This window comes from Drosophila montana, unplaced genomic scaffold, assembly GCF_035044405.1.
Source record: "Drosophila montana isolate Dmon_TW-CO22-7 unplaced genomic scaffold, ASM3504440v1 contig_3200_1, whole genome shotgun sequence".
Classification (NCBI taxonomy): domain Eukaryota; kingdom Metazoa; phylum Arthropoda; class Insecta; order Diptera; family Drosophilidae; genus Drosophila; species Drosophila montana.
The window spans coordinates 1,808,273-1,832,403 of NW_026998080.1; the positions used below are offsets into that span (position 1 = coordinate 1,808,273).

The 24,131-nt window shown below is 40.1% G+C and overlaps 3 protein-coding genes across 5 annotated transcripts; 1 reads left to right on the top strand and 2 right to left on the bottom strand.

Moving 5' to 3' along the window:
- Nucleotides 1–58: 58 nt before the first annotated feature.
- hig (hikaru genki) lies at nucleotides 59–23,545 on the top strand. Of its 3 annotated transcripts, XM_064686578.1 has the most exons (9): nucleotides 60–765; nucleotides 13,882–14,946; nucleotides 17,086–17,310; nucleotides 17,998–18,095; nucleotides 18,626–18,700; nucleotides 20,207–20,543; nucleotides 20,602–21,090; nucleotides 21,806–21,988; nucleotides 22,308–23,545. In XM_064686578.1, exons 1-9 carry the CDS (start codon nucleotides 615–617, stop codon nucleotides 22,532–22,534), a joined length of 2,850 nt encoding a protein of 949 aa, XP_064542648.1. In that variant the 5' UTR covers nucleotides 60–614; the 3' UTR covers nucleotides 22,535–23,545. The 3 variants fall into 3 exon arrangements, with proteins under 3 accessions (XP_064542650.1, XP_064542648.1, XP_064542649.1); XM_064686579.1 differs by lacking the exon at nucleotides 18,626–18,700; XM_064686580.1 differs by lacking the exon at nucleotides 18,626–18,700 and having other exon boundaries at nucleotides 59–765; nucleotides 21,806–22,451.
- On the bottom strand, nucleotides 5,268–7,421 carry LOC135432076 (cytochrome P450 4p1-like). Its single transcript, XM_064687546.1, has 8 exons — nucleotides 7,174–7,421; nucleotides 6,901–7,101; nucleotides 6,756–6,837; nucleotides 6,594–6,694; nucleotides 6,259–6,529; nucleotides 5,971–6,191; nucleotides 5,586–5,900; nucleotides 5,268–5,523 (listed from the first exon to the last, which is right to left on the bottom strand). Exons 1-8 carry the CDS (start codon nucleotides 7,373–7,375, stop codon nucleotides 5,363–5,365), a joined length of 1,554 nt encoding a protein of 517 aa, XP_064543616.1. The 5' UTR covers nucleotides 7,376–7,421; the 3' UTR covers nucleotides 5,268–5,362.
- Nucleotides 9,089–11,398, bottom strand: LOC135432025 (cytochrome P450 4p1-like). The gene is made up of 8 exons (XM_064687469.1): nucleotides 11,156–11,398; nucleotides 10,886–11,086; nucleotides 10,742–10,823; nucleotides 10,588–10,688; nucleotides 10,253–10,523; nucleotides 9,968–10,188; nucleotides 9,590–9,904; nucleotides 9,089–9,527 (listed from the first exon to the last, which is right to left on the bottom strand). Exons 1-8 carry the CDS (start codon nucleotides 11,355–11,357, stop codon nucleotides 9,367–9,369), a joined length of 1,554 nt encoding a protein of 517 aa, XP_064543539.1. The 5' UTR covers nucleotides 11,358–11,398; the 3' UTR covers nucleotides 9,089–9,366.
- Nucleotides 23,546–24,131: the final 586 nt, after the last annotated feature.

A 24,131-nucleotide genomic window follows, 5' to 3' on the forward strand; every position in this document is an offset into this window, starting at 1 on the left:
GAATCCAACGATGCTGCCGCCAGGACTATAAAAAGGACGCGTCGCACAAGCAGCAACGCATTTTGTCAGCAGCAACAGCAGTTGCCAGCAGCAGCAGTGGGAAAATAGCGAGAGGAAAAGCGCTCAGCTCTAAAGTGAAAACAAAAGTGAAAAACTTAAAGTGACTTTGGCAGATTGCCAAAAGTACATACACAGACACACACGAGTGTGTGTGAGTGTGTTGCTGCAAGTGGATTTCTATTTTTGCGCCATTGAAGGCAGCGTGTGAAGTGTTGTCGTTGTGGCAAGCAGCATAACTGTTGTTGTTGTTGTTGTTGCCCCTAACTGTAGCTGGCATTGAGCGACGGCAACAGCAAAAAAAAACTTTAAAGTGCAGCCTGTAAGCGGTTTAAAGACGCCTGAAAAACAAAAGAAAAAAAAAATAAACAAAAGCAACAATAGACACACACATTATCCTTGCCCCTCGGCTAGTATTTGTCTGTGTGTGTGTGCACATCCTCGCCTAAGCTTCGAGTGTGTTTCTGCTCAATGTCAGCCAATTGATTCTAGCTGTGTGAGCGCGTGTGTGAGTGTGTGCTAAAACAAACAGTTAACCAATTTTGACTTTGGCCAACATGTGCAGTTGGCAGCGTATGCGCCATAAGCCACTCTGGGCTTTAATATCCTTGACCATTCTGCTGCTGGTCCTGGACAGAGTCAGCCAGAGTCAGGCCAACACGGAGCCACCAGCTACCGTGGAGACCACCACCACAACGGTGGAGCCAGGTGAGTTTCAAATTGACCTTCATTTGGCAGCGTTGCGTTTTTTCCTTTTCTTTTCATTTTTTTTTTTGGCAATTTTGTTACAAATTATGGCCTATATGGCAGATGCCGGCACAGTTATTGATGCTGTAGCTGAGCTGGGGCAGCAGCCACTTTGTTAAATGACTTTCGTGCTTGAAAGCGATAATCACGCACACACACACACACACACAATAAAACACACGCCCACCAAAAGCAAAACAAAATTCAATATACAATGTTAACTTTGGCATATAACGAAGTCGGAATATCCTTGTAGAAACAAAGGCAAATTGCCCTCATTCACATCAGTCTCATATTTAGCCAACTTATAAAACTTCTGATAACTGAAGAATCGCTGAGAAAACACGGTAGGGGCTTACAAAATTATTTATATGCGTGTGGCGCATCTAATTCTCAAACAGTTTAAGCGTGCATTCAGGCAAGAGTCTTGCAAGAAGAACGAACTTGACAGGTCTGAAAAGCAAGAAAGAAAGATGGTAAAAATCGCTGATCGCCTTTAAAAAAACTGTTCGTAATGTTATTTACACAAGAGATATTATTTGTTGTATTTGGAAGTTTCTTCTGACTGTGTCAAATGAATACAGATCGTTTATAATTAACAGGCGATTGGAAGAACTTTTGTATATCTTTCTGCGAATTCAGTTTATTTTAGTTTAGTTTTTCATAACTTTGCCGTATTCTGGAGAAGACAGAACCTGTCACATAGAGATTTTAAAATTTTAAGATATTTTTATCTACTGTGTTGACTTAATTTATTGGTTTTTGGGGTTGTTTCTTTATGTAGGAAGTTCTATTTGTTCTGTCAGCGCATTAATCACCCGGTTTTCCTGGGAGTTACGTGATAGGATACCCATCAATATTTTTTCATTCCGACTGCAACTGCACAAAATGAAGTAATTTAATAAATTGCATATAGATATGGAGAGTTCGCATATGCATGCAATCCAACCTCTTTTTATGGGATAAAGTTGTTCTATAAAATAATTTGAAGCATGTGCACCAAATATTTTGGCCCTTACGATGGACAGCACAAAAAACCCTTTTATACTGGCAATATTTTAAATATAATCATAAATATATTTTGATTGACATGTGTTTTTTTGTACACCTAGCGCGCTTTTTTGTTACAAAAATGTTGACAAAGTGCGAATACCTGACTGCGAATAGAGTTAACCGAGTTATTCGAAAACAAAGCAAATGGAAAGCCAAAGCAAAGCGCAGAGCAAATAACTCGCAGTAAATGAAATATTTCGTGTTCGCAGCGCCAACTGGCGTCCTGTACAGCTCCCTCCAGCGCCGCACCACCCCAATCACAGTCCTGTGCTGGCACAGAGGCAATCAAAACGAGGCCTGCTGGCCAAACCGTAATCCCAATCAGCGTCAACACACACGCACACTGAGACAAAAAAATAGGCAGTGCGATTGCAGGAAAGCATTTAATGAAGTATGGCAGCTACCGAGTTCTGGTTAATAGATATTAATAGCATGTGCGGCGCGGCGGGTGTGTCGTAGGGGTTGAGTAGGGGGAGAGCGGGGGAATTATTTGAGGTGGTTGTGAAAAGTGCTCAATGCTGCGGCTGCTGTCACACGCAATTTGTTACGCAAAAGCAGATGCGCATCAAGTAATTATTTTTTTTCCTTTTATATCTTATTGAGAACGGGTAAGAAGGGTATACCCACTTTGTGCAAACATATGTTACAGGCTGAAGAAGACTTCTCCGATCTCGTTAAGCAAATACTATCTTGATAAGCAACAAAAGCCGAGTTGAATTAGCCAATTCCGTCTGCCTATCTGTCCGCAGGTTTGATTCAGTCGATCTAAGGGACTATAAGTTTCTACGAAATGGATCAAAATGGAAAAGTTCCTGTTTTCTGAATATATATAGAAGCTTACAAGTGCTTGAGTATAAAAAATAGGATTTGTGGTTGTATAGCCTTGGGCTTTAGTATATACACACATGATATATTTCGGAGCTGTAAATTTCATTTAGATCTAACTGTAAAGAACGAAGTTATTTTAGAATGGAATTCGCCGCAGTATGCGCCTAAGGGAAGGAAGGGCATGCTTCAATAGAAGAAAGGTGGAATGCTTGTAATGCGGCAGCTCCACGCTGGTTGCTGGGTATCTCTTAGTCGGACACTCTCGGCTAGAGCAGCCTTACTTGTTTTTCTTTTGACGGCATCCTTTTTTCGTCCTGCCGCTGCCTGAATGGACGCTGATGATCTCATCGGTAAAAACTGCGACGCAGTTGATTTTTTTTTTCCGGCAAATTGCGCAGTTTGTGGAAAATTGAGTATGAGTTGTGGGGATGCAGGTGTTGGGTGGTTTCTGACTCTTTGATGGCGGATGCAGCGGCAGCTTGCGTTGTGGCAAGCACTTTCCATTTCGTCAGCTAAAATATTTGACCAAGACACAAACAAACACACAGCAGCTGGAATTTAATTTGCATGAAGCGCGCACAGCTCAAATCGCATTGCAAAATGGCATTTTTTGTTCGTGGCAGGGTTTGGGGGGAAAGGAAAAGCGAAAGAAAAGCGCCAGCTAGCTGGAATCTGCAATAAGCCAAATGGCAACTAAAAATGTCGCTCACTCTGCACAATTGTGCATCAAGCCGAAGTATGTGCCATAAATCTTAAAGCTTTCTCTGCCCCTAACGAGAGAGTATTATAATCTAGTCACGAGGTTTGTAACGCATCAAAAAGGAGACGCTATTAGGTAGATGTATTCTAGGTATATTTAATATGCGGTGCATATAAGTCTAGCGCCTAGATAAGTCAGTCGAATCGTATGACTATATCAAATGGCTGTCATGGGAACTATTAGTCTTGAGTTCTTAGAAAAACAACCAATATATTTTATCAAACGTTGCATTATCTATCTATGGACATATTCTTATCAGCATCGACTTCTATTTTTCGTATTGTAACGCAGTAATGCTAGCAAGGGTATTTAATCCTCGGCCGAAGACAGCTGTCTTGTCTGGTTTTTTATATTTCCATTTGATGACGAAGATGAGTAGCTGATGATCATGTTGATATGATGATGATGATGATGCTGCTGATGTGTGGGTTACATAGCCGCAGGACTGGGACAGCTCACATGTGCCCAGGCCAACTGCTGCGCTTGGTACATAGAAATTCTGCTGGCCTGCTACAGTTGATGCTGGGCTCTGGGCTCTAGTTCCTGGCTATGGGCTGCTGCTGCTGCTGCCTTCCTGGTTCTGCCCGAGCATTATGCATGCAAATGGTATAACCGAGTAACGAACTGTCAAAATCAAAAGCGACAACTGCAAAAAAGAAAGACAAAAAAAAGGGGGAAAAACGCAGCAGGCAAATCACAAAAAGTCGCCCAAGACAGCATCCTGCTCTGTAGAGTGCCCAGGATGTAGTCCTGCGCCTGTCCCAGTCCCTGGCATATTATGTGCAATGCATGCGCCAAAAGATAAAGATGACTCGAATCCTAGCAACGACTTGGCTTCAGTTTCGCCTGCGTCTTCCATCTCTCTCAGCAACCGGCTCCCGACTACATTTTCGACTGTGGCGTATGCGTGTTTTGCATAAAGCCAGCTCCCGACTTGTTCATTGTGGGAAAACTGCTTTTGCTTGGCTGTGCATGAATGATTTATAGAGCGGCTGCAACTACGGGGGCAAAGGGGGATTGCGGAGAAACGCATCTTCAGCTGCCAACAGTGGCCCATTGCCAACGATTATCAGCCCGAAAGCGACTGCTGACTGGGCGCTGTTTTAAGAGCTTTTCGTGTAACCAACTTAAATATGGACTGCTTTGAAACACTTCGCCTTGAACATTTAACCAATTAATAATGTTACATTTTAAAGAGTTACTCACAAACACTCGGCACATGCTTTTTTTCTCCCTGAATTTTACACATTCAAATGGAACTTAGATATTTGAAAATGAGTTTGAATCGTAAAGGAACGACAAAGTTGCATTCAAAGCTTCTCAACATTCTTTAAAAACGCAGGGTTTGGGAATGAGGTTAAAGCGGAAATATAAACAATCGCTTAGGTCTAATTTAACCCCAATTCTCTGCGGAGAGAGGATGGATTTTGGGAAAGGCATAAAACACGTCTCAAATTCATTTTTTAAAAGCGATTGCTTGAAATTATTTTTGAAAACGATCGGAGGACATAAAAAATGGTCATACAATCGTTTCCGCTAGTTATCCATAGTTATGGGCGAAATTTTGCATAGCACTTATATAAGATACGGCATTAATTAAACTACATGTTTTATTCTATGAAAATATCAGCTTTTGAGCAGGACTTTAGAGAAGAATAAAAAAGCGTCCGCGCAATTGCCTTAGATTAAACTCCAATCAAAGATATTTTTTATACATAAAAGAGAGCAACAACACATAAATTAATATTTAAAAATAATTAAGGCGTTACGATTCCAGTTCCATAGCTTACTTAAAAAGTAGTGTAATAAACATTATATAGCATGCTGAATTTTCAATTTTATATTTGAACATAAGCGTATTACAAATCAGGTCTTAAGCTAATAAAGCTCTTAAGGCTGGTTATAATTCAAATATGGCTAACTACGCCTGACTAGCTTTACTTTAATATTATTTTTGCACCGTAGAGTAATCCCAATTTGAAAAGCGAATTCCTTTGGATCGACGAGTGGTAAAATCTTGAACTGCTTGAGTACTACGATGAGCAGGGTCTTCATTTCCAGCATGGCATACTTTTGACCTGAAATGGAATTAAGCATTAGTAAATGTTAACTTTAAAGCATGTACCCATTTTAAACTAACCTATGCAATTGCGTTGACCCGCACTAAAGGGCATATAGGCATACGTATGGCGGTCTTTGGAGTTTTCGGGCAGAAAGCGCTCTGGTTGAAACTCATCTGGAGCGCTCCAGTATTTGGAATTCCGATGCAGGTCAAAGACATGAAGGGTGATTTGGGCACCAGCCGGTAATATTAAGCCATTGGCCAGTTCCGTTTCCTTTACTGTTTGACGGGACATAATAGGCACAGATGGAAACAAGCGCATCGTTTCCTTAACAAAGCATTCTAAGTACTTGAGCTTGGATAGCTGATTAATATCCAAGTTGCTTAAGTCATCTGATATAGAGATGAATATATAGGGCTTAGATAGCTTTACATTCCAGAGGATGGGGTAAAGAAAACTGACCAGCTATGTGCTCGCTTATCTCCTGATAGCACAGCTCCTGTTTGTCCGCATTGAGGGACATGTTCATAAGCCCAAATATGAGACCAATCGATGTGGTATCATAGCCCTCAAACATAAGAGTATCCACCTCCTCGCAAATGCCCTCGTGATCAATTAAACCATCCTTCTCCGCAAGGATAAGCGTATCCAACATGGCAAAGCGTTGCTTCTTGTTGATATAACTAGGTTATACAGGAATAAATTAAAAATGATAATGATTGATATATATATATATATATATACCCTTACATATCATCATCTGCCGCTTGAGTGCTGAGCTTTTCCTTGAGCACCTGTTCCAGAAGTATTCGACGCTTGGCAATTATTTCGCTGGAGAAATCATGCACCTCTTTTAAGGCGCGCGCATCCTCGCTGGAGCCAAACAGATTATAGATGGTATTATTCCAAATAAGTGGATTACTCAAACGTCTTATAAAACTCTTTTCAATCATGCCGAAGCTCTCGCGATAGCGATCTCCCTTGGTAGCCATATCATCCAGTTTAATGCCCATGGCCGTCTCTGTGAGGGTGGATATTTCAGTTGAAGATTAATCTACAGTGAACCGTCAGCTTAGTAGACCTACCACAAATGCTGTTTAGCGTAAATCTGGGTATGAGTTCACTTAGAGAGATGCAAGTCTCATCTTTCCCCTCGAATTGTTTCACAAATTTCAAACTCTCCGTTCTATTGGGGAAATGGAATTAATATCAAATTTGGGTTGTTTTTAAATATGATGATAACTTACTTGAAAGTCTCCTCGAATTGACCCAAGATATTAAAATGAAATGTGGGCGTGAGCATCTTCCGTCTCGTGTGCCATTTTTTATCTGTAAAGACGTAGCTTATTTATTTTCAGTTCGTTTCAATTTTTATCAAACACGTTAACTTACCTGTGGATGTCAGCAAACCAGTGCGTAGAGCCGGATGCAAAAAGCCGTATACCAGCCCCTTCGATATCAGGTTCGGGTCGTTCAATATTAGATCAAAGTTGTCCGCATCGATTATATTGTAAGACACCGTGCCCATAACATATTCTATAAAGCTACGACCCATTTTCTTGGCCCTAACACGCATATCATTGAATAGCTCAGCTGCAAAATAAGCAATATGAAAGTTATTTTGAGGTATTTGCGGATTTTTTGTTATTGGCTAGTTTTACCCACCCTCATTTCTTCCATTCAAGTCGAAGCTATTGCCAAAGATGGTGCGTCCCTCAGGTATCGGAGCTATGCTTTCTAAGGGTCGTCCGTCCTTGGTGCGCACACGCTTTGCGAAAAAGGCTAGCACGTAGTATTCCTTGTTGATCCTATACAGCCAGAAGATAAGCGTGCCCAGACCAATTAAAATCAATAAACCCAAAGCCATTTCCAAGCATTCGAACAAAACTTAGAACCATATGCAACCAATGCGACACAGAGACTGAAACAACGAGCTCTACAATATTTTCAAATGAGACTCACAGCCCTGGCGTTTAGACATTATCTCAGTCTGTAGTACAAATCGCATAAGATAAGATTGTTAATGCCGGCTTGTGCGAGCACAATATGTTTTATTTTGTTATAACGGGCAGATAAGAATTTTTGTATATATAATATATAATATGTGGGTATGTGGGCTTGTAGCAGCACAAAGCATTTATTTGATCTATCTAACAGAAAACTTGTTCTCCCAGCAAATGTAATTAAGCTTAATGGGGGGGTAATTAAGCAGAAGGCGGATTCGCCGACCTTATACAGTGTATAAATTATTATATAATTTATTAAGGCAAGATCTTGTGGATCTAGTCAGGTCTGTTAGTCTAAATGCGTTTATCTCAGAGATTATTAGCTCGTATAGTATTAAAGATTTAACATTCTTAACCTAGGCGTTTCCAATTGAAGTTTGTTTTAAAATCATCGATAACTTGTCTAGCTTTCATGAAATCGATAAAAAGAAAAATCCTTGGAGCTTTGAGATCGATAATCACCAACTACTTTTAGGAAGTATAGCCTTGATATATAAACACAGTTGGGTGGCATATAAATGACCTGCAAATTTCATAAAGATCAACCTAGGGACAACTAGGTTAATCAAGAAGAAAGATAGTATTTTCATAGTTTGGGGCTTAAGGAAGAAGGACCACAGTCAGTTCTCTTTGTGTGTGTATCAGTAAATGCTCAAAAGGGAATTTAAAATGTGTTTAACGACAGTCAACGCTGCGTATAGGGTATCTCCCAATCGAGTACTTTCACTTTTTCTTTATTAATTTTGACATGCATTTAGTTGTTTTATTGCTGTTTTATTGACAGCTCACAAATAGCGTATAATATTGCTAAAGTCTATAGTTCTGAAGTAGCTAATACAAATAAATTATCATATATTCTCTATTTTCAGCATAGTAAAGTAGTTAAAATATACTTGAATACTTGTAAACATATTTTTATTTTGAATATAATTACAGTTAACCGCTGTGGGACATAGTCAAGTTATAAAAGCGAATTCTCATCGTTATTTGACAATTTTTATAAAAACCTTTATCATCATGATTAGGTTATTATACAAGGTGAATCATGAGTATATTTATAAATGTTAAAGGTTTCTATTGAACTTTAAACACATATTGAGTATTTATGAGTGTTCAAGAGTGCTCGACTAGGAGGTACCCTAAGTTGTCGATATCCATTTAAATCGCATTCACTAACTAACTGCCGTATGGTCTACCCATACTGTTGAAAACTAAATCTACCAACATATATAACTTATTCATTAAACATATATTATATAATTAACATAATAGCCATATTACATGTATAAACAAGGGTCTGTAAATACCAAAGTACAAGGGTCTACCTTCAACTTTACAACTAAAATGTCTTCTTCCTAACTCTTAGGTTTGGTCTGTGCGTTTATTACCAATCAGTGAGGACAAACAGGTTTATATGTATAGTTATTTGGAGACAATCCTGTGTAGGTTTAGAACTTAAAATTTAATAGGTTTAACGGGAAATGCAGGACCTAAAAACCCAATCTTAGAGATTTATACTTCAATAATACCAGCGAGAAGGTGTTAAGGGAAGAAAAATAAAACATGCGCAGAACTATTTGTAATAAAACACGATCTTTAATATAATAACGACAATTTCATCATCAAAGAGAACAAAAACACAATATATACTAAATTATATTTTAAAAATAGATAACACCTCTCGGCTCCAAAACTGACTTAGAAGGTAGGGTAAAAAATTCACTATCTTCTGAATTTCCAGCGTATTGCGAATGCAACATAATGTATAACTACAGATCACATACTTAGGGGATAAAGCTCTTTAGGCTGTTTAAATTGTCCTAATCTGGCTTTATAGAAATATGAAATATGGCTAACTACGCCTGATTAGCTTTACTTTGATATTATTTTTGCAACGAAGAGTAATGCCAGTGTGAAAAACGAATTCCTTGGGATCGACAAGCGGTAAAATCTTGAACTGCTTGAGTACTACGATGAGCAGGGTCTTCATTTCCAGCATGGCATACTTTTGACCTGAAATGGAATTAAACATAAGGCAATATTCCCTTTGAATCCTATACCCAAGTGAAACTTACCTATGCAATTGCGTTGACCCGCACTAAAGGGCATATAGCCATAAGTGTGACGTTCCTTGGAGTTTTCGGGCAAAAAGCGCTCTGGCTGAAACTCATCTGGATTGCTCCAGTATTTGGGATTCCGATGTAGCTCAAAGACATGAAGGGCGATTTCTGCACCAGCCGGTAATATCAGGCCATTGGCCAATTCCGTTTCCCTTACTGTTTTACGGCCCATAATAGGCACAGATGGAAACAAGCGCATCGTTTCCTTAACAAAGCATTCTAAGTACTTGAGCTTGGAGAGCTGATTAATGTCCAAGTTGCTAAAGTCATCTGATATAGAGATGAATATATAGCTTAGATAGCTTTACGTTCTAGAGGATGAGGAAAACTGACCAGCTATGTGCTCGCATATCTCCTGATAGCACAGCTCCTGTTTGTCCGCATTGAGGGACATGTTCATGAGTCCAAATATGAGACCAATCGATGTGGTATCAAAGCCCTCAAACATAAGCGTATCCACCTCCTCGCAAATGCCCTCGTGATCAATTAAACCATCCTTCTCCGCAAGGATAAGCGTATCCAACATGGCAAAGCGTTCCTTCTTGTTGATATAACTAGGTTTAGATGGAGGAATCAAATTAATTAAAGATGATAATATATATATAAATATACCCTTACATATCATCATCTGCCGCTTGAGTGCTGAGCTTTTCCTTGAGCACCTGTTCCAGAAGTATTCGACGCTTGGCAATTATTTCGCTGGAGAAATCATGCACCTCCTTTAAGAAGCGCGCATCCTCGCTGGCGCCAAAAAGATTATAGATGGTATTATTCCAAATAAGTGGATTACTCATACGTCTTATAAAACTTTTTTCAATCATGCTGAAGTTCTCGCGATAGCGATCTCCCTTGGCAGCCATATCATCCAGTTTTATGCCCATGGCCGTCTCTGTGGATGTTAACTTTTCAGTTGAAGATAAAGCTACAGTGAACCCTCAGTTTAGTAGGCCTACCACAAATGCTGTTTAGCGTAAATCTGGGTATGAGTTCACTTAGGGAGATGCAAGTCTCGTCTTTCCCCTCGAATTGTTTCACAAATTTCAAACTCTCCGCTCTATTTTGGAAATGGAATTTAATTCAATTTTGGCATATTTAAGCAAAACTTACTTGAAAGTCTCCTCGAATTGACCCAAGATATTAAAATGAAATGTGGGCGTGAGCATCTTCCGTCTCGAGTGCCATTTCTTATCTGTAAAAATGCAGCTTTTTTATTCCAGCTCGTAACAGTTTTTACTGTACAGTGTGGCCTACCTGTGGATGTCAGTAGACCAGTGCGTAGAGCCGGATGCAGAAAACCGTATGCCAGCCCCTTGGTTATCAGGCTCGGGTCGTTCAAAACCAAATCAAAGTTGTCTGCATCGATTATATTGTAAACGGACGTGCCCATAACATATTCCATAAAGCTACGTCCCATTTTCTTGGCCCTAACGCGCATATCATTGAACACCTCAGCTGGAAAATTAGCAATAAGACAGTTATTTTTGAGTTATTCGTGGATTGTTATGGGCTAGTTTTACCCACCATCATTTCTGCCATACAAGTCGAAGCTATTGCCAAAGATTGTACGTCCCTCAGCTACCGGAGCTATGCTTTCTAGGGGTCGTCCATCCTTGGTGCGCACACGCTTTGCGAAGAAGGCCAGCACGTAGTATTCCTTGTTGATCCTATACAGCCAGAAGATAAGCGTGCCCAGACCGATTAAAATCAATAAACCCAAAGCCATTTCAAAGCAGTCGAACAAAACGTATAACCATTTCCATCCAATGCTACACACAGACTGAAACAACAAGCTCTACAGTTTTTGCATTATCTAAGTCAGTGGTAAATAAGAGTGCATTAATTGGGAGTGCCCGACTAGGAGATACCCTGAACCTTCATCAACTAAAAGCAAATGAAGCTTCAAAATCGACTCGTTCATACATACGGACATTCGAACGGACGGACGGACGGACGGACAGACGGAGATGGCTAGAATAACTCGGCTGTTGATGCTGATCAAGAAAATATATATTTTATGGGGTCGGAGATACTTCCTTCTGCCTGTTACATACGCTTCCGTTAAACCATTATACCCTTTTTAGCCATTTTCAATGGATATTCCAATCTCATGCCGGCTCGAGCGAGCGCGATTTGTTTTGTTTTGTCGGAACAGATAAAAATTGTTGTATGCTTTATAATATGTATATTTGTGGGTCTGTCAAACATGTATTAAACAAACTTGTTCTCTAAGCTAAAGCAATTTAATTGAATAGTTGTTTTTTTCTAAACTCGTATGCCAATTAGTTGTTTTATTGCTGTATTTTTAGATTAGTTATCGGACAGCTTACATTGAACGTGCAATATGTATGCCTTTTAAAACTCTGAAATATTGACAATAAATAAAATCATATATAAAACAACTCAGTGGTTTTAGTTTGGAGTGCCCGACTAGGGGATACCCTAAATCTTCTTCTACCAATAACAAATAAAGCTCTAATAGGTTCTGAGATCAAAGGGTTTATGTATACGGGCATACGGACAGACTGATAGACATAGATAAATCGACTCGACTATTGATGCTGATCGAGAATATATATACTTTAAGGTGTTGGAGATACACACATTTGCACAAAACCTATCTACCCTTTTTACCCATTTTTGAGCGCAGTGAAGTTAAAAACATCCGATAGTTTAACCTATGTTATAATCGCAGTTAACAGCTGTGTAGCATAATAAAGATATCAAAAGGAATTCTCATCGTTATGGAACGAATATTATTTGAACTCAGAAACAAGTCAGATTCCGGCTTATCATCATGATTTAGCTAATTCGTTCGAATGAATCTTGAGAGTATTTAAAGATATTCTAAGTTTCTGCAGAGCTCTAAATAGCTGTTGCATATTTAAATTTGAATAGTTCGACATACTTTCGAATGTTAGCTGCTTGTTTTATCCTCTGTTCTTTATAAGCTTATCAAATTTACCTTTTTATATTCTTTTAATTTATTTTTCAATAATTGTTTTTCTATTTATTAATCGCTTGCACCCAATTATAATTTCAGGTTTCAATTTAAATATTTTCTAGTTGCTATAAAGTGCTTTATTTATGGCGCAAATTGCAGGCGTATCTATTGTTAAGAGCATTTCGACCAGGTCTAATTAAATGAGTTGCATTTAAGTGTTCGCACTTTGAGATACATTTGCGTTAGCATTTGCATTTGCATTTGCATTTGCTTTTGGCTAATTGGCAATTGAATTACATATATTAAGAGCATAGAATGCAATTTAGCTGCTTTACATTGCATTTGACCCACTTTTGTTGGTGCCGAACAACAATAAAATGCAGCAAAAAAAAAAAGGAAATGGAAACTGGAGTTTGCAATGCTTAAGCTGCGAGTTTTTGACAAATAGATACCCTTTAAAAAATTTCAAAATTATTTTTTCGAATATTTAAGCTGGAACCGGTTGCCTGGCCTGGACAAAAATATCTTTGAAATCCGAGATCTCATTTAATTATTTAATTCTTATTCTTATTTAATTGTGTGTTTTGGGGTAGAAATCACCTAAATAATTTGAAATTTTTCTAAGATTTATCTAAAAGTGATAACATACATAGTTTGCAGCCTCGAATCACAGTTTAATATAGATTGATAGATTTTTCAGTTTCCTAGCTAAAGTATAATCATATAAAGTGAGAATTATATATTATACGACAACCTCCATATACAATTTTGAATCTCTAGACCTAAATTACAGAGATCATGTGTTTCAATAGTCTTCTGGCGAGTCCTTTCATAGTTTTGATTAAAAAATTAGGTTGTTAACTACCCTATTTGTGTACGTTTTAACGAATATAGGGCGTACAAATATGTTTAAAAGGGAAAACTCGAATGCAGCCGCTGGCGACTACGTCATTTCGCTCGAACCTCTAACTCGACTACTATTGAAATGGGGGGAAATGGAAAATGGAAAATGTTGCCGAAGCTCGGGCGGAAAATGCTTGCATGACTTTGCTCATTGCAAATTGAAACTTGTGCAAGTGTATATGTGTGCGTGTGTGTGTGCGCTGTGCTTTGCGGAAATGCCAAATGCCAATGCATATTGGAAATTTGCAATTTCGATTGCACTTCAAAGTCAGTCAAAGTTGCCAAGTTATTAAATTAGATCATATATGAAATATTTATGGCAAAAGTTCAGCTACTCAAAATGCCCCTTGCCCGGACTCGCTCTAACATGTTATTTCTTTCTCTCTCTTTCTATCTCTTGCAGATGCATCGCCGGGCTGCCGGGCGCCGGATGTGCGCTTCACCATTTTCAAACCGGAAATGACAACCGAACAGCCGTATGCGAAGTTCGAAACGACACAGGTCTATCTGCCGGAGGACTTTACCACCGCCGATGTCGAGTTTGTGGATAAGATGCATGCGGTCAAAGAGAATCATGCGGCCATTGTGAATCCCTATTCGGTTGACTTTGGCGACGATGAGCATCACCATCATCATGAACTGCATGCCGGCGATGCGGCAGCCAGTCTTGTGGATGACCACGACATGGGTGACGAGGCGGATGAGCTGCATGGTGCCGAGCTGGAAGAGGGTGCCCGCAAGCGGCTGAACAACAATCGCAAGCAGGGCAAGAAACGACGCTCCGGTTCCGGTCGTCGTCGTCGCCTCGAGAATGAGAATGGCCAAACAGGACGTGGGCGTGGCAGCCGTTACAAGCGCCATGCCATACTGCACGATGCGGATGCTTCGCCGGACACGGATCGCTGGGCGGGCAGCAAATTGGCCGCCGAGGGTGATGTCTACTACGTGCACATTGCGGACATATTGAAATCGCGCGAGCCCAATCGCCAGCTGCGCGCCAAGCTGCACAGGCTGAAGCAGAAGGCACGCCTGACCAAGTGCCTGGCCGATGGCAGCAGCGAGAAATGCATCAAGCTGCTGCAGAAGCTCAAAGCGAAGCAGGCGCTGGCAGAGAAAAAGCAGGCGGCGGCAGAGAGGGAGCAGCACCCAGAGCAGCAACTAGAACTGGAGCCAGAGCCGGAGTCGGAGACGAAGCCGAAGCAGGAGCATCATCGTCGACGCGGTGACAGTCACGCTGCAGAGCTCGACCAGCGTGACATGGAATCGCGTTGGCGTCGCAGCATCGATGCCAAAGGCGATGCCGGCCAATTGGATGTGGCGGCATATATAAATCATGGCAATCAGTCGAGCAGTGCAGCAGTGGCCCTGCAACGTGTAAAGCGCAAGTCGGGCAAGACCACGGGTGCACTGAGCCGTCCGAAAGGTGGTGGCGACTCCAGTTCAAAGACCACCAGTCGCAAGGACAAGGGTAAGGATTGAAAAGCATTTGCATAGCGGCCAGACACTGGCAATGCCACAGTGCCCATGAAAATTGAATTGAATTGAAAGCCGCTGTCGCTGTCTCGTTGTCTGTCTGTCCGTCTGTGTTATGCTCTCCACACACACACACACACAAACAGACAAACAGACACACACACACACACAACACTCACAACACACACACCTGGAGTGTTGAGAGTGGAGTACACAGCAAATGAAAACATAGTTACATACATAAAATCGTTAAAAGCTAATCGCAAAGTCGCCCCAAGGCTTCCACCCGGAGTCAGCCATAAATCGCCTCAATTCGCTCTCACGTTCAGCTCATTAACATGCTCCATGCTGGCACATCTATTGCTGTACTCAGTTCCCCATTGCACCAACTACCACCACCAACATCATCACCTCAGCATCACCACTGAACCACCACTGCAACATCGCCGCACCACTCGCCTCTATCTCTCTCTCCCATCTGCAGCAGCAACTGCTGTTGAAAAAAGAAAAAACTCATTCTTTATCGTGGTTAGCTTTGTCATCTGTTGGTTCCTGCTTGTGGGTTCGCTTACCAGGGTTATATTTTTTATTTCTTGCCCTTTTATACTCTTTCATAGGGCACTAGAATTATGGCATAAAATGTGTCATGCATCGAACAGGACATATATCATATCTCTATCTACCTATGTCTCTTAGTTTTTAAACTACGTGAATGGAACTTGGCATAGATATAATCAGCACCATACTTTGTAGCACCCATAGAAAACTATTGTTCGAAAATGAAGCTCTTATATGGAAGTCCTTTTGGTTGTACTGAGCTCGTAAAGGAGCATAATCTTATATAGCCCCATTATATCGATCAGATAAATATATAATGTTTATATTAATACCCTTTTATGTTGTTTTCAGCACATGCTTACAAAAATCACCCAGAAATATCTAAATGCTTATAATATAAATTTATATTTAGATCCGAAACTTATCCTCATCGCATAACTTTCATCTTTTTAAGTTTTCTGTGTGTGTTTTTTTTTAGATTTCCTGACCAAAGTGAGTGTGTTTCTAACAGACCTCATTGAGTATACCTTGCAGAAATTATTACCAACTTTTTTTGTTGATTTAGAATATTCTGACCAAGCCCATGTCAATGTTTTATTATATATCCCCTTCTTGTGATCTGCTTATTATAAAGTAACTTCTTACTTTTATCTGCTTATATCATATTTTAGGGCATCACATCTTTGGCACTTCTGGAACTGTTGCCTCTTTTTTTTTTACCTTTTTTTTTTGGCTGCTTTGTGCTGTCCTTTTGTTTACTTTGATTCAGCTGCTTTTGTCCGTTTGCGTTTTTCTATTAGCCTGGGCACTTGGGATTTGGATTGGGGTCTGGGGAACGCTGGTTACTTGGGTCTCTGTCAGCTCGACTCATGCACGGCATAATATTATCTTTCATGTTATCTTTTGCCTTTTCACTTTGCTTCTTCTTTATTTTTGACGCCTCGTTCAGAAATGAAGTCGTATCCTGTTAAGTGGCCTGTCCACCCCACTCGCTCGCCCCGTGCTCGTATTCGGATCCTGTCCCATTCCATTTCCGTGGCTCTTTTAATGCATATCTAACAACCTTAAGTTGCCCCATTGAAGTTTCGCGCTGGCAGCACTTTTCGCACGTTTCGTGCGGCTTAATGTGTGTGTGTATGGGTGTGTATGTGTGTGTGTGTGCCTAAGAGTGCCTGCTTCTTCTTCTTCTCTTAGCCAGCTTTTGCGGCACAGCCTTTCACGCACATACTCAGTTTCTAAAGGCTTGGCCACTTCAACATTGAAAGCCCTCGGCATCTGATAACAGCGAATAGTGTAGCGGTAGGAGGTTATTCAACTCGTTGAGTCGTTGAGCATTCAATGCTCATTCATATTCGCATTCATTCATTCACCTGTCGCCCACTCGTTGCTCATATCGGTCACAACAACAGCTCATTAGTTGCTTGCTCTACTTGCTCTCTCTCTCTCTCTCTCTCTCTCAACTCCCCCCTCTCTCTCTATCTCAAACACCTCCCCACTGTTTCCCGTTTCTTAGCATTATACATTTGCCCATTTCATAACGCCCTCACCTGTTCTGTTCCGATTTCATTCCAATTAGGCATTTATGATGAGGAGACCGGCTATTCGCCCGTACACACTGATGACTCCGAATTCGATGAGGATGAGGAGGAGGAGGAGGAGATTGATATATTACAACAGTTTACCGAAGTATCTGAGATACGTTTCCCAGGTGAAATTGGACCCATGGGCGATCGACGCCTATGCAAGATACGCTGCGTCAAGGGCAAGTGGGTGGGTCCGCTGTGTGCCACCAATGAGGAGGGTAAGTGAGACAGACTCCCCCTCGCAAATATGCAACATACAAGACACGCACACGCACACAATGGAATCTTAATTATACAATAGCAATACAAATACGTAACATGTCATTACAGTAGAGACTCGTATAATAAAAACAACACAATCAGCACACCGCCAAAAAAAAAAATAATAATAATAATAGCAGCACCTACAACAATCCAGTTGTTTCATTTCAACATCTCTATCGATCTAACTGCCTATAACTATAACTTTATAAATGCACTCAGAGAAAAATATCATGTACTTTATAGATAATTCAATTACAAAGCTCGAATATCTTAAGCTAAGAATTAAATTCTTATGTTAAGAACGTTTTTCCTAAATTGAATTTGTGCCTAGTCCTTATTTATTTATATTATATTTATTTATTTATTAATGGTCGACAAAAAAGAGTGTCTTCCCAATTATTAAATACATCACATAATGAAAATTAAAATTAAATTAAATTACCTTTGCATCAAATTTTAAAATCAAAAATAAGTTACACTTAATTGGAGTATATTTATCAACAAATTATTTTAGATAAGTATTAAAAAGAAAACGGTTTGGGCTTAAGCCCGATGTGTAACTAACAGTTTTCTCTGAGTGTACCGTCTATCTATCAATCTGTGCATAACTTTGCTGATCTCAGTGACATCTTTATCTGTAGATGACAACGGCAACGTGAAGTTTCAGCCACTGTACAAGAGCTGCCATGTCAATCGCATTCCGACTCATCTGCTGCTCAGTTATCGCAACATCTCCGTGGTAAGTGATGACAGGCAACAAAGCCGTCAGCCGTGCCTGGAGCTCAAGCACCAACAAAACACCTAGCACACACACACAGCACACACACGCACACACACGCGCACAGCACACATACAAGGCACACACACACGCAGAAGTTACTCCATCCAAGCTAGTGAAGGCATCGGCCTTGGCATAGCCAAATGTGAGTCCAACTCAATTTCGACTGTCTCTGTCTCTGTCTCTCACTCACTCTCTGCCTCTCTGTCTATCTCTCTTGCTCTCTCTCTCTAAATATATATTTACATATATATATTTATATGCATATGTCTATGTCTCTGTCTCTGTATCGCTCAATTTCTCCATCATCTCTTGTATCGATATCAGCCGCACAAACAACAACAATTTGCCCAGCGTCATCCTAGAAAATAAATATATATTATATAAAATCAAATCAAATAAAAACCAACTTTGCATCCTGCATCCGCATCTGCTCTGTGCAGCCACAAGACTCTGTATTTTTGGTACTCTTTGATCTCTCTCTCTTGCAGACACCGATACCACCAAATCGCGGCTGGCGTAAAACCCGCTTATCCAAATCGACACTTGTCTCAAACACAGAAATTGTGAGTGGCCATCCTTGACGTTGCCTCGTTTCGTCTTCGTCTGTGTTTACTGTGCCTCGTATCCGTATCTATGCATATATTGCTCACATATGTAGAGTTGTGACACATACACACTCACACACACACACACACACATACACACAGTAAAAGCGCCACATAAACAAGCAAATACACGCCCACTGATGCACTGAGAAATATAATTGGGTCAATTAGCTATTAGAAGAATTTCTGCCTATTTCCACTTATAATTCTCAAACTGTTTATGTAAACAAGTATTTGACATGTGTCATTATTATAAATATAATTATTATTATAATTAATATTATTATCATTATTATTACTATTATAATTATTTTTTTTCTTATTATTAGGATGATGATTACTTTTAGTATTTTTATTATTACTATTATTATCACCATTATAATTATAATTATTATTGTTATTATTGCTATTATCGTTTTTATGTTTATTTGTTTTCAATATTATTTTTAGTAGAAGTACATAATAGGATTACATTTATAGGTGAACGCTTTTATCTATGTTGTGGATAATCAGCAACTTTACTTGTAGTTTTAACGGCTCCTTGTACTATCTGAAATCCATCTATAAGAGACGAATTGAACAGGGTTGGAATATAATGCTTTAGATCAGAGGCTCTCATTATTTTTCCGCGTCCCTTTAAGTTTTCTGTTTACCACATCTCAAATAACTGCAGCGAATAATTTAGTAGCTTAACTTAAAGTGTAGCGTGTCACATGGATAAATACACATGTATGAGTTGCATATTTTCTGTGCTCTTGGCCCCCAACTGTAGACCCCTAGCAACGACTAAAAGATTAAATAGTGCTCTAGATAGAAGAAGAAGTAGAAGTAAAAGAAGAAGTTTGCAGGACCTTCGCCTCGCGACGCGCTCTAATGGATGAATATTGTATTTAACCTCAGTGTATACAACCACCGCTCACACACACTCACAAAAACACGCACACATATACACTCATACACACACTTAAACACACACCAAGTAGTGTCCAATGCCCAAGTAGTGGGTGATTTTATGACTTTTGACATTGACATTTTTTTTATATGCACGGCTTTAGCATTGACCGTTGGGCACACACACACACATACATAGAGAGAACAGAACACAGACACACACACACAGTTAAATATACATTTACAGACAGCAAGAGACACTATGGAAACTGCACGCCAGCACGCCCAAGCCACGCCCACGTCCAGAGAGTGCGCCTCTAACTTGTGTTAACAGCTTGTAATTAAGTCTAAAAAACAATTTTCTGTACTTTTGTCTCTCTCTCTCTCTCTCTTTCTTTCTCGCTCTCTCTCTATATCTGGTTCTGTTTTCTACTGGCAATTTTCTCACGCACTGCACGTTAAACAAAAAACTCGCTTCATTTCAAATGCCTGAATCTCTGCCTGCTGTCGCCTCTCGTCTCACGCCTCTCGCCTGTTGCCCCTCATGCATTCTACATATTGAACATCCTGCAGAACGTAGGCTGGGATCTGCCACATGGCCATTCGCTGCAGGCGCGCTGCCAGGAGCTGGGCATCTATAAGCTGTTGGGCGAGTCGCGCGTACTCTGCTCGAATGGTCTCTGGGCACCGCGCATGCCCAGCTGTGTGCCCACCACCGTGCTGACCAACTACTCCGAGGACAGTGCACCCTCCATACGCGTCAAGATCTTCAACGGATCGCACTCCTTTGAGCCATCCGGCGTGATGGCCGTGCCGCCGCACAGCACCGTGCAAATGGACTGCATGTATCCGCGTGTGCGCGGCACTCCCGAATGGAGCTGGACCAGCTGGTATATGCAGTACAATACAGGTGCGTCGACGTGAACTTGGCGAGGGAAACAAATGGTCATATTCATTTCCCATTGCAGGCTGGTCGCCGGCGGGCGAGGAGAAGGCCGTGCGCTATCGGCTGAGCATCAAGAGCATTGAGAACAACGATTCGGGCACATTTACGTGCACTTCGCCGCGCGGTTTGACAAACAGCATTGCCGTGGTGGTGGCCACTTCGACGTGCCCGCAGCTAACGGAGCCGATGGCGCCGCTCAAGCTGAGGCTCGAGGGCAATAAGTTGGGCCAGCGAGCGCTTTATGAGTGCCCCGAGGGCTTTAGGCTGGATGGCGCCTGGAATGCCACCTGCCTGGCCTCAGGCAATTGGTCATCGCCATCGCCAACATGCCATCCCATACAATGTCCCCGCCTTGTGCTAGACGATCCACATCTCAGTCTCATTGAGTTAAACACATCGGCATGGGGGCGGGCGGTGTTCAAATGCCAATGGGGCTTCAAGCTGACCGGACCGGCGCTGCTGGACTGTGAGCCGACGGGCGTCTGGAGTGGCCCAGTGCCACGCTGCAAAGGTGAGTGTCACACGATTCCAAGTCAACAGGTGTAGAGCTCTTTAAGTTGATATTACCTATTAAAACTCTTGGCTATCTAAGTGCTTCTAAATGGTAACTTATAGTTTCAAGATGTTTCGTGTCCTTTTATTTTAGTAAAATTTATTTTTTTAATTTAATTTATTCACATTAACTTGAAATTATTGAAAACCAAATAACTCGTTAGAATTCATATTATGCTTCTGAATTTTTAATAACATGTTTTTGAGTGCTTTCCAATTTCACATTCACCTGTCCGCAAAAAAATACCCCTTGTTTTAACTGAACCGTTTCCATTGAGTATTATCTGAATCATTATTTTCAAATTAAAATTTTTTTGTTTTAATTGAAATTGATTTAAAACTCCGTTTTAAAATTTCTAGTGATGAGAGATTCTTGACTTATCGATAAGTGTATTAAGTATTTTTCTAAAAATATACTAAATAATAGTAGCTACATATGTCACATTCATTTACTGTTGTTCGGTTTCATACATATATTTAGCTATAAGTTTTCAACATTTCTGATTGCGAAAATATCTCTTTCGCGTTATCATAACATTATTTGCAAAAATGAGACTCTTTCTTTAAAAGTATATATTTTATTTATAATAATTTAATAACTGCCGATTTAGCAATATCTCATCGATATACTTATAATGTTGTCGTTCTTTTCGATCTACCCCGTTTTGGAACAGTCATTCAGTGCGTGATGCCAGTGGCGCCGCTTAATGGACGCATTGGGGGCACCAGCTTGAGTCAGAGGCGTTTGACAGTTGGCGCTTTGGTCACATTCAGCTGCAACGATGGCCACACTCTGGTCGGCGAGTCGAGCATCATTTGCACGGAGAACGGGTTCTGGTCGCACTCGCCACCATTTTGTAAGTAGACAACTGATAAATGCACATTAAATGCACATACGCTGCGAATCCTTGCGTAATCTTCCAAAGTGGGCCCACTCACAAATCAAATGAATTAATGTTACTTGTGTTGTATTTCCGCTGTATAACGTACAATCGATACCGATCACGAAACCGATACCGATCATGAAACCGATACCGATACCGATCACGATACCGTTACCGATACCGATACCATCACGATTCATTCCATGTACGCTCATCTACATCCACGACCTGACCACCTTGCATGCCCAAATGACCATGATCCATGCATCCAATGCTCCAATCTCGCAATCAGGCAAATCGCAGTGCCCCTATCCAGGCGACCCGCCCAACGGTTTGATCGCCCCGCTCAAATTCAACTATGATGCGGGCGACTATCTGAGCGTCCAGTGCCGGCCGGGCTTCATACAGATCCAGACGAACGAGGATCACAGCACGGGTCCGCCCGAGCGGCCAAAATGTCAGCCAGACGGCAGGTGGTCAGGCCCGTTGCCCAAATGCCGCAGCTACGAGGAAGTGTAGCTCCACTGAACTCCAGCTGGATCCAAAGGGGAAATGAAGTTCTAGGCCAGAGCCCAAGTTGGCAGGCCCAAGAATTTAGTATAATAGCGAACCGAAATTCCAAATTCAAACCGAAAATAAAAGAACAAAAAAAAAACATAAATAAACCCGAGTGATATTTAGATTAAACTTAGTGCGAGGTATCAAAATTAATTAACATAATTATGAAATAATTTTATTGGCTCTAATTGAACTTGACTTTAAATCACTCGCTATCTTTATATTTAACTTATAACAACAAATACTTGATAGTTTTTTTGAAATGCATCTATAGCTCTTCTAGGCCCACTTGAAATAATTCTCAAATATTCCATTAGAGACAGAGAGAGAGAGAGAGAGAGAGAGAGAGAAATATGTTCTTAAGTGCTAAAGTGAATGATATTATGACAAACATGAAAAACCTGAGAAACTCTATGAAATGAAATATGTAACATAAATATGAACGTTAAATGTTAAATCGAAAAAAATGAACACAATATCTTATACATTTATTTCTTTATTTGCTAAAAAAAAACTTTATAAATAATATTCCAATTTATTGCTTGAACTTTATACAATTATATATATATATAAACAGAAAAATTATCTATTAACCACAGTTAAATACAGGTATTCAAAATTCAACAACCGAATACAAAGTTAAACTTCTTAAAAACACATTTACCATATACATATAGAGCAGATATATGTATGTATAAACCGATGTAAAGCTCAATGATATATCAAAGTTGATTGATTGATTGATTGATTGGTTAGTTAGTTAGGCGCAAGCACTTGCTGTATGGAAACGAAAGTCATATCCCTCTATAAGGAAACGAGTTAGGCAAGCCATAAGTAATACTTCTTATATAGTATATAACTATACTATACTATACTATATAATATGCGAAAATGTGTATTGTACGAGTCTGTAAGCAAATGCAAAGTGAGGCAACTAACTTTTAAATAAAAGCAGCATAAATTATATATGTACATATGTGTGTGTGTAAAGTTTATTTTCGATTTGCCAATGCGCTTATAATTGTTCCCGCCTGCCCCCTCTCTAGGTAACAAGGTACACACTCGCTCCTAACCAGGCCACGTTTGCTTTCATATCCGCCAGCAAATTCTGTCGCACTTGGAATTGCGAACAAAAGCAATTTTGGTAACGCGGCGAATGTGTGCCAAGGAAAAACATATTTCATTTGCCAAAGCCAACAGCATTTGGGGCCTAAACGCGTTACTAATGCAGGGGGGAAAAGCCGGAGAGCTGGCGAGAGTGAAGCAACACGAAACGTAGATACACTGCAATATCGATTGGAAAGTGTATTGAATTATATTGTTTCACCTGACAAGGCTTAAAATAGGTGAATATTTGTATTTCAGGTGAGTCTCTTTAATTTTCATTGCTATTATTAATTGAATATATAGTTCATTGTTCATTCATTGATTATTTTTATATATACTATTTATTTTATTTTTTAACATTTTTTATTAAAAACCTTCGATATTATTATTATTATTATTATTATTATTATTATTATTATTATTATTATTATTATTATTATTATTAATATTA

What these genes read in the sequence shown, in the direction of transcription:
- hig (XM_064686578.1), top strand. Translation starts at nt 615, where the DNA reads ATGTGCAGTTGGCAGCGTATGCGCCATAAGCCACTCTGGGCTTTAATA. An exon ending in TTGTCTCAAACACAGAAATT is followed by an intron (nt 18,701 to 20,206) that starts GTGAGTGGCCAT and finishes AACATCCTGCAG; the next exon opens with AACGTAGGCTGGGATCTGCC. An exon ending in GTATATGCAGTACAATACAG is followed by an intron (nt 20,544 to 20,601) that starts GTGCGTCGACGT and finishes TTCCCATTGCAG; the next exon opens with GCTGGTCGCCGGCGGGCGAG.
- LOC135432025 (XM_064687469.1), bottom strand. Translation starts at nt 11,357, where the DNA reads ATGGCTTTGGGTTTATTGATTTTAATCGGTCTGGGCACGCTTATCTTC. An exon ending in CTTGTATGGCAGAAATGATG is followed by an intron (nt 11,087 to 11,155) that starts GTGGGTAAAACT and finishes CTAATTTTCCAG; the next exon opens with CTGAGGTGTTCAATGATATG. An exon ending in TGGTCTACTGACATCCACAG is followed by an intron (nt 10,824 to 10,885) that starts GTAGGCCACACT and finishes GCATTTTTACAG; the next exon opens with ATAAGAAATGGCACTCGAGA.
- LOC135432076 (XM_064687546.1), bottom strand. Translation starts at nt 7,375, where the DNA reads ATGGCTTTGGGTTTATTGATTTTAATTGGTCTGGGCACGCTTATCTTC. An exon ending in TACGCTAAACAGCATTTGTG is followed by an intron (nt 6,530 to 6,593) that starts GTAGGTCTACTA and finishes CCACCCTCACAG; the next exon opens with AGACGGCCATGGGCATTAAA. An exon ending in CAAGCGGCAGATGATGATAT is followed by an intron (nt 6,192 to 6,258) that starts GTAAGGGTATAT and finishes TGTATAACCTAG; the next exon opens with TTATATCAACAAGAAGCAAC.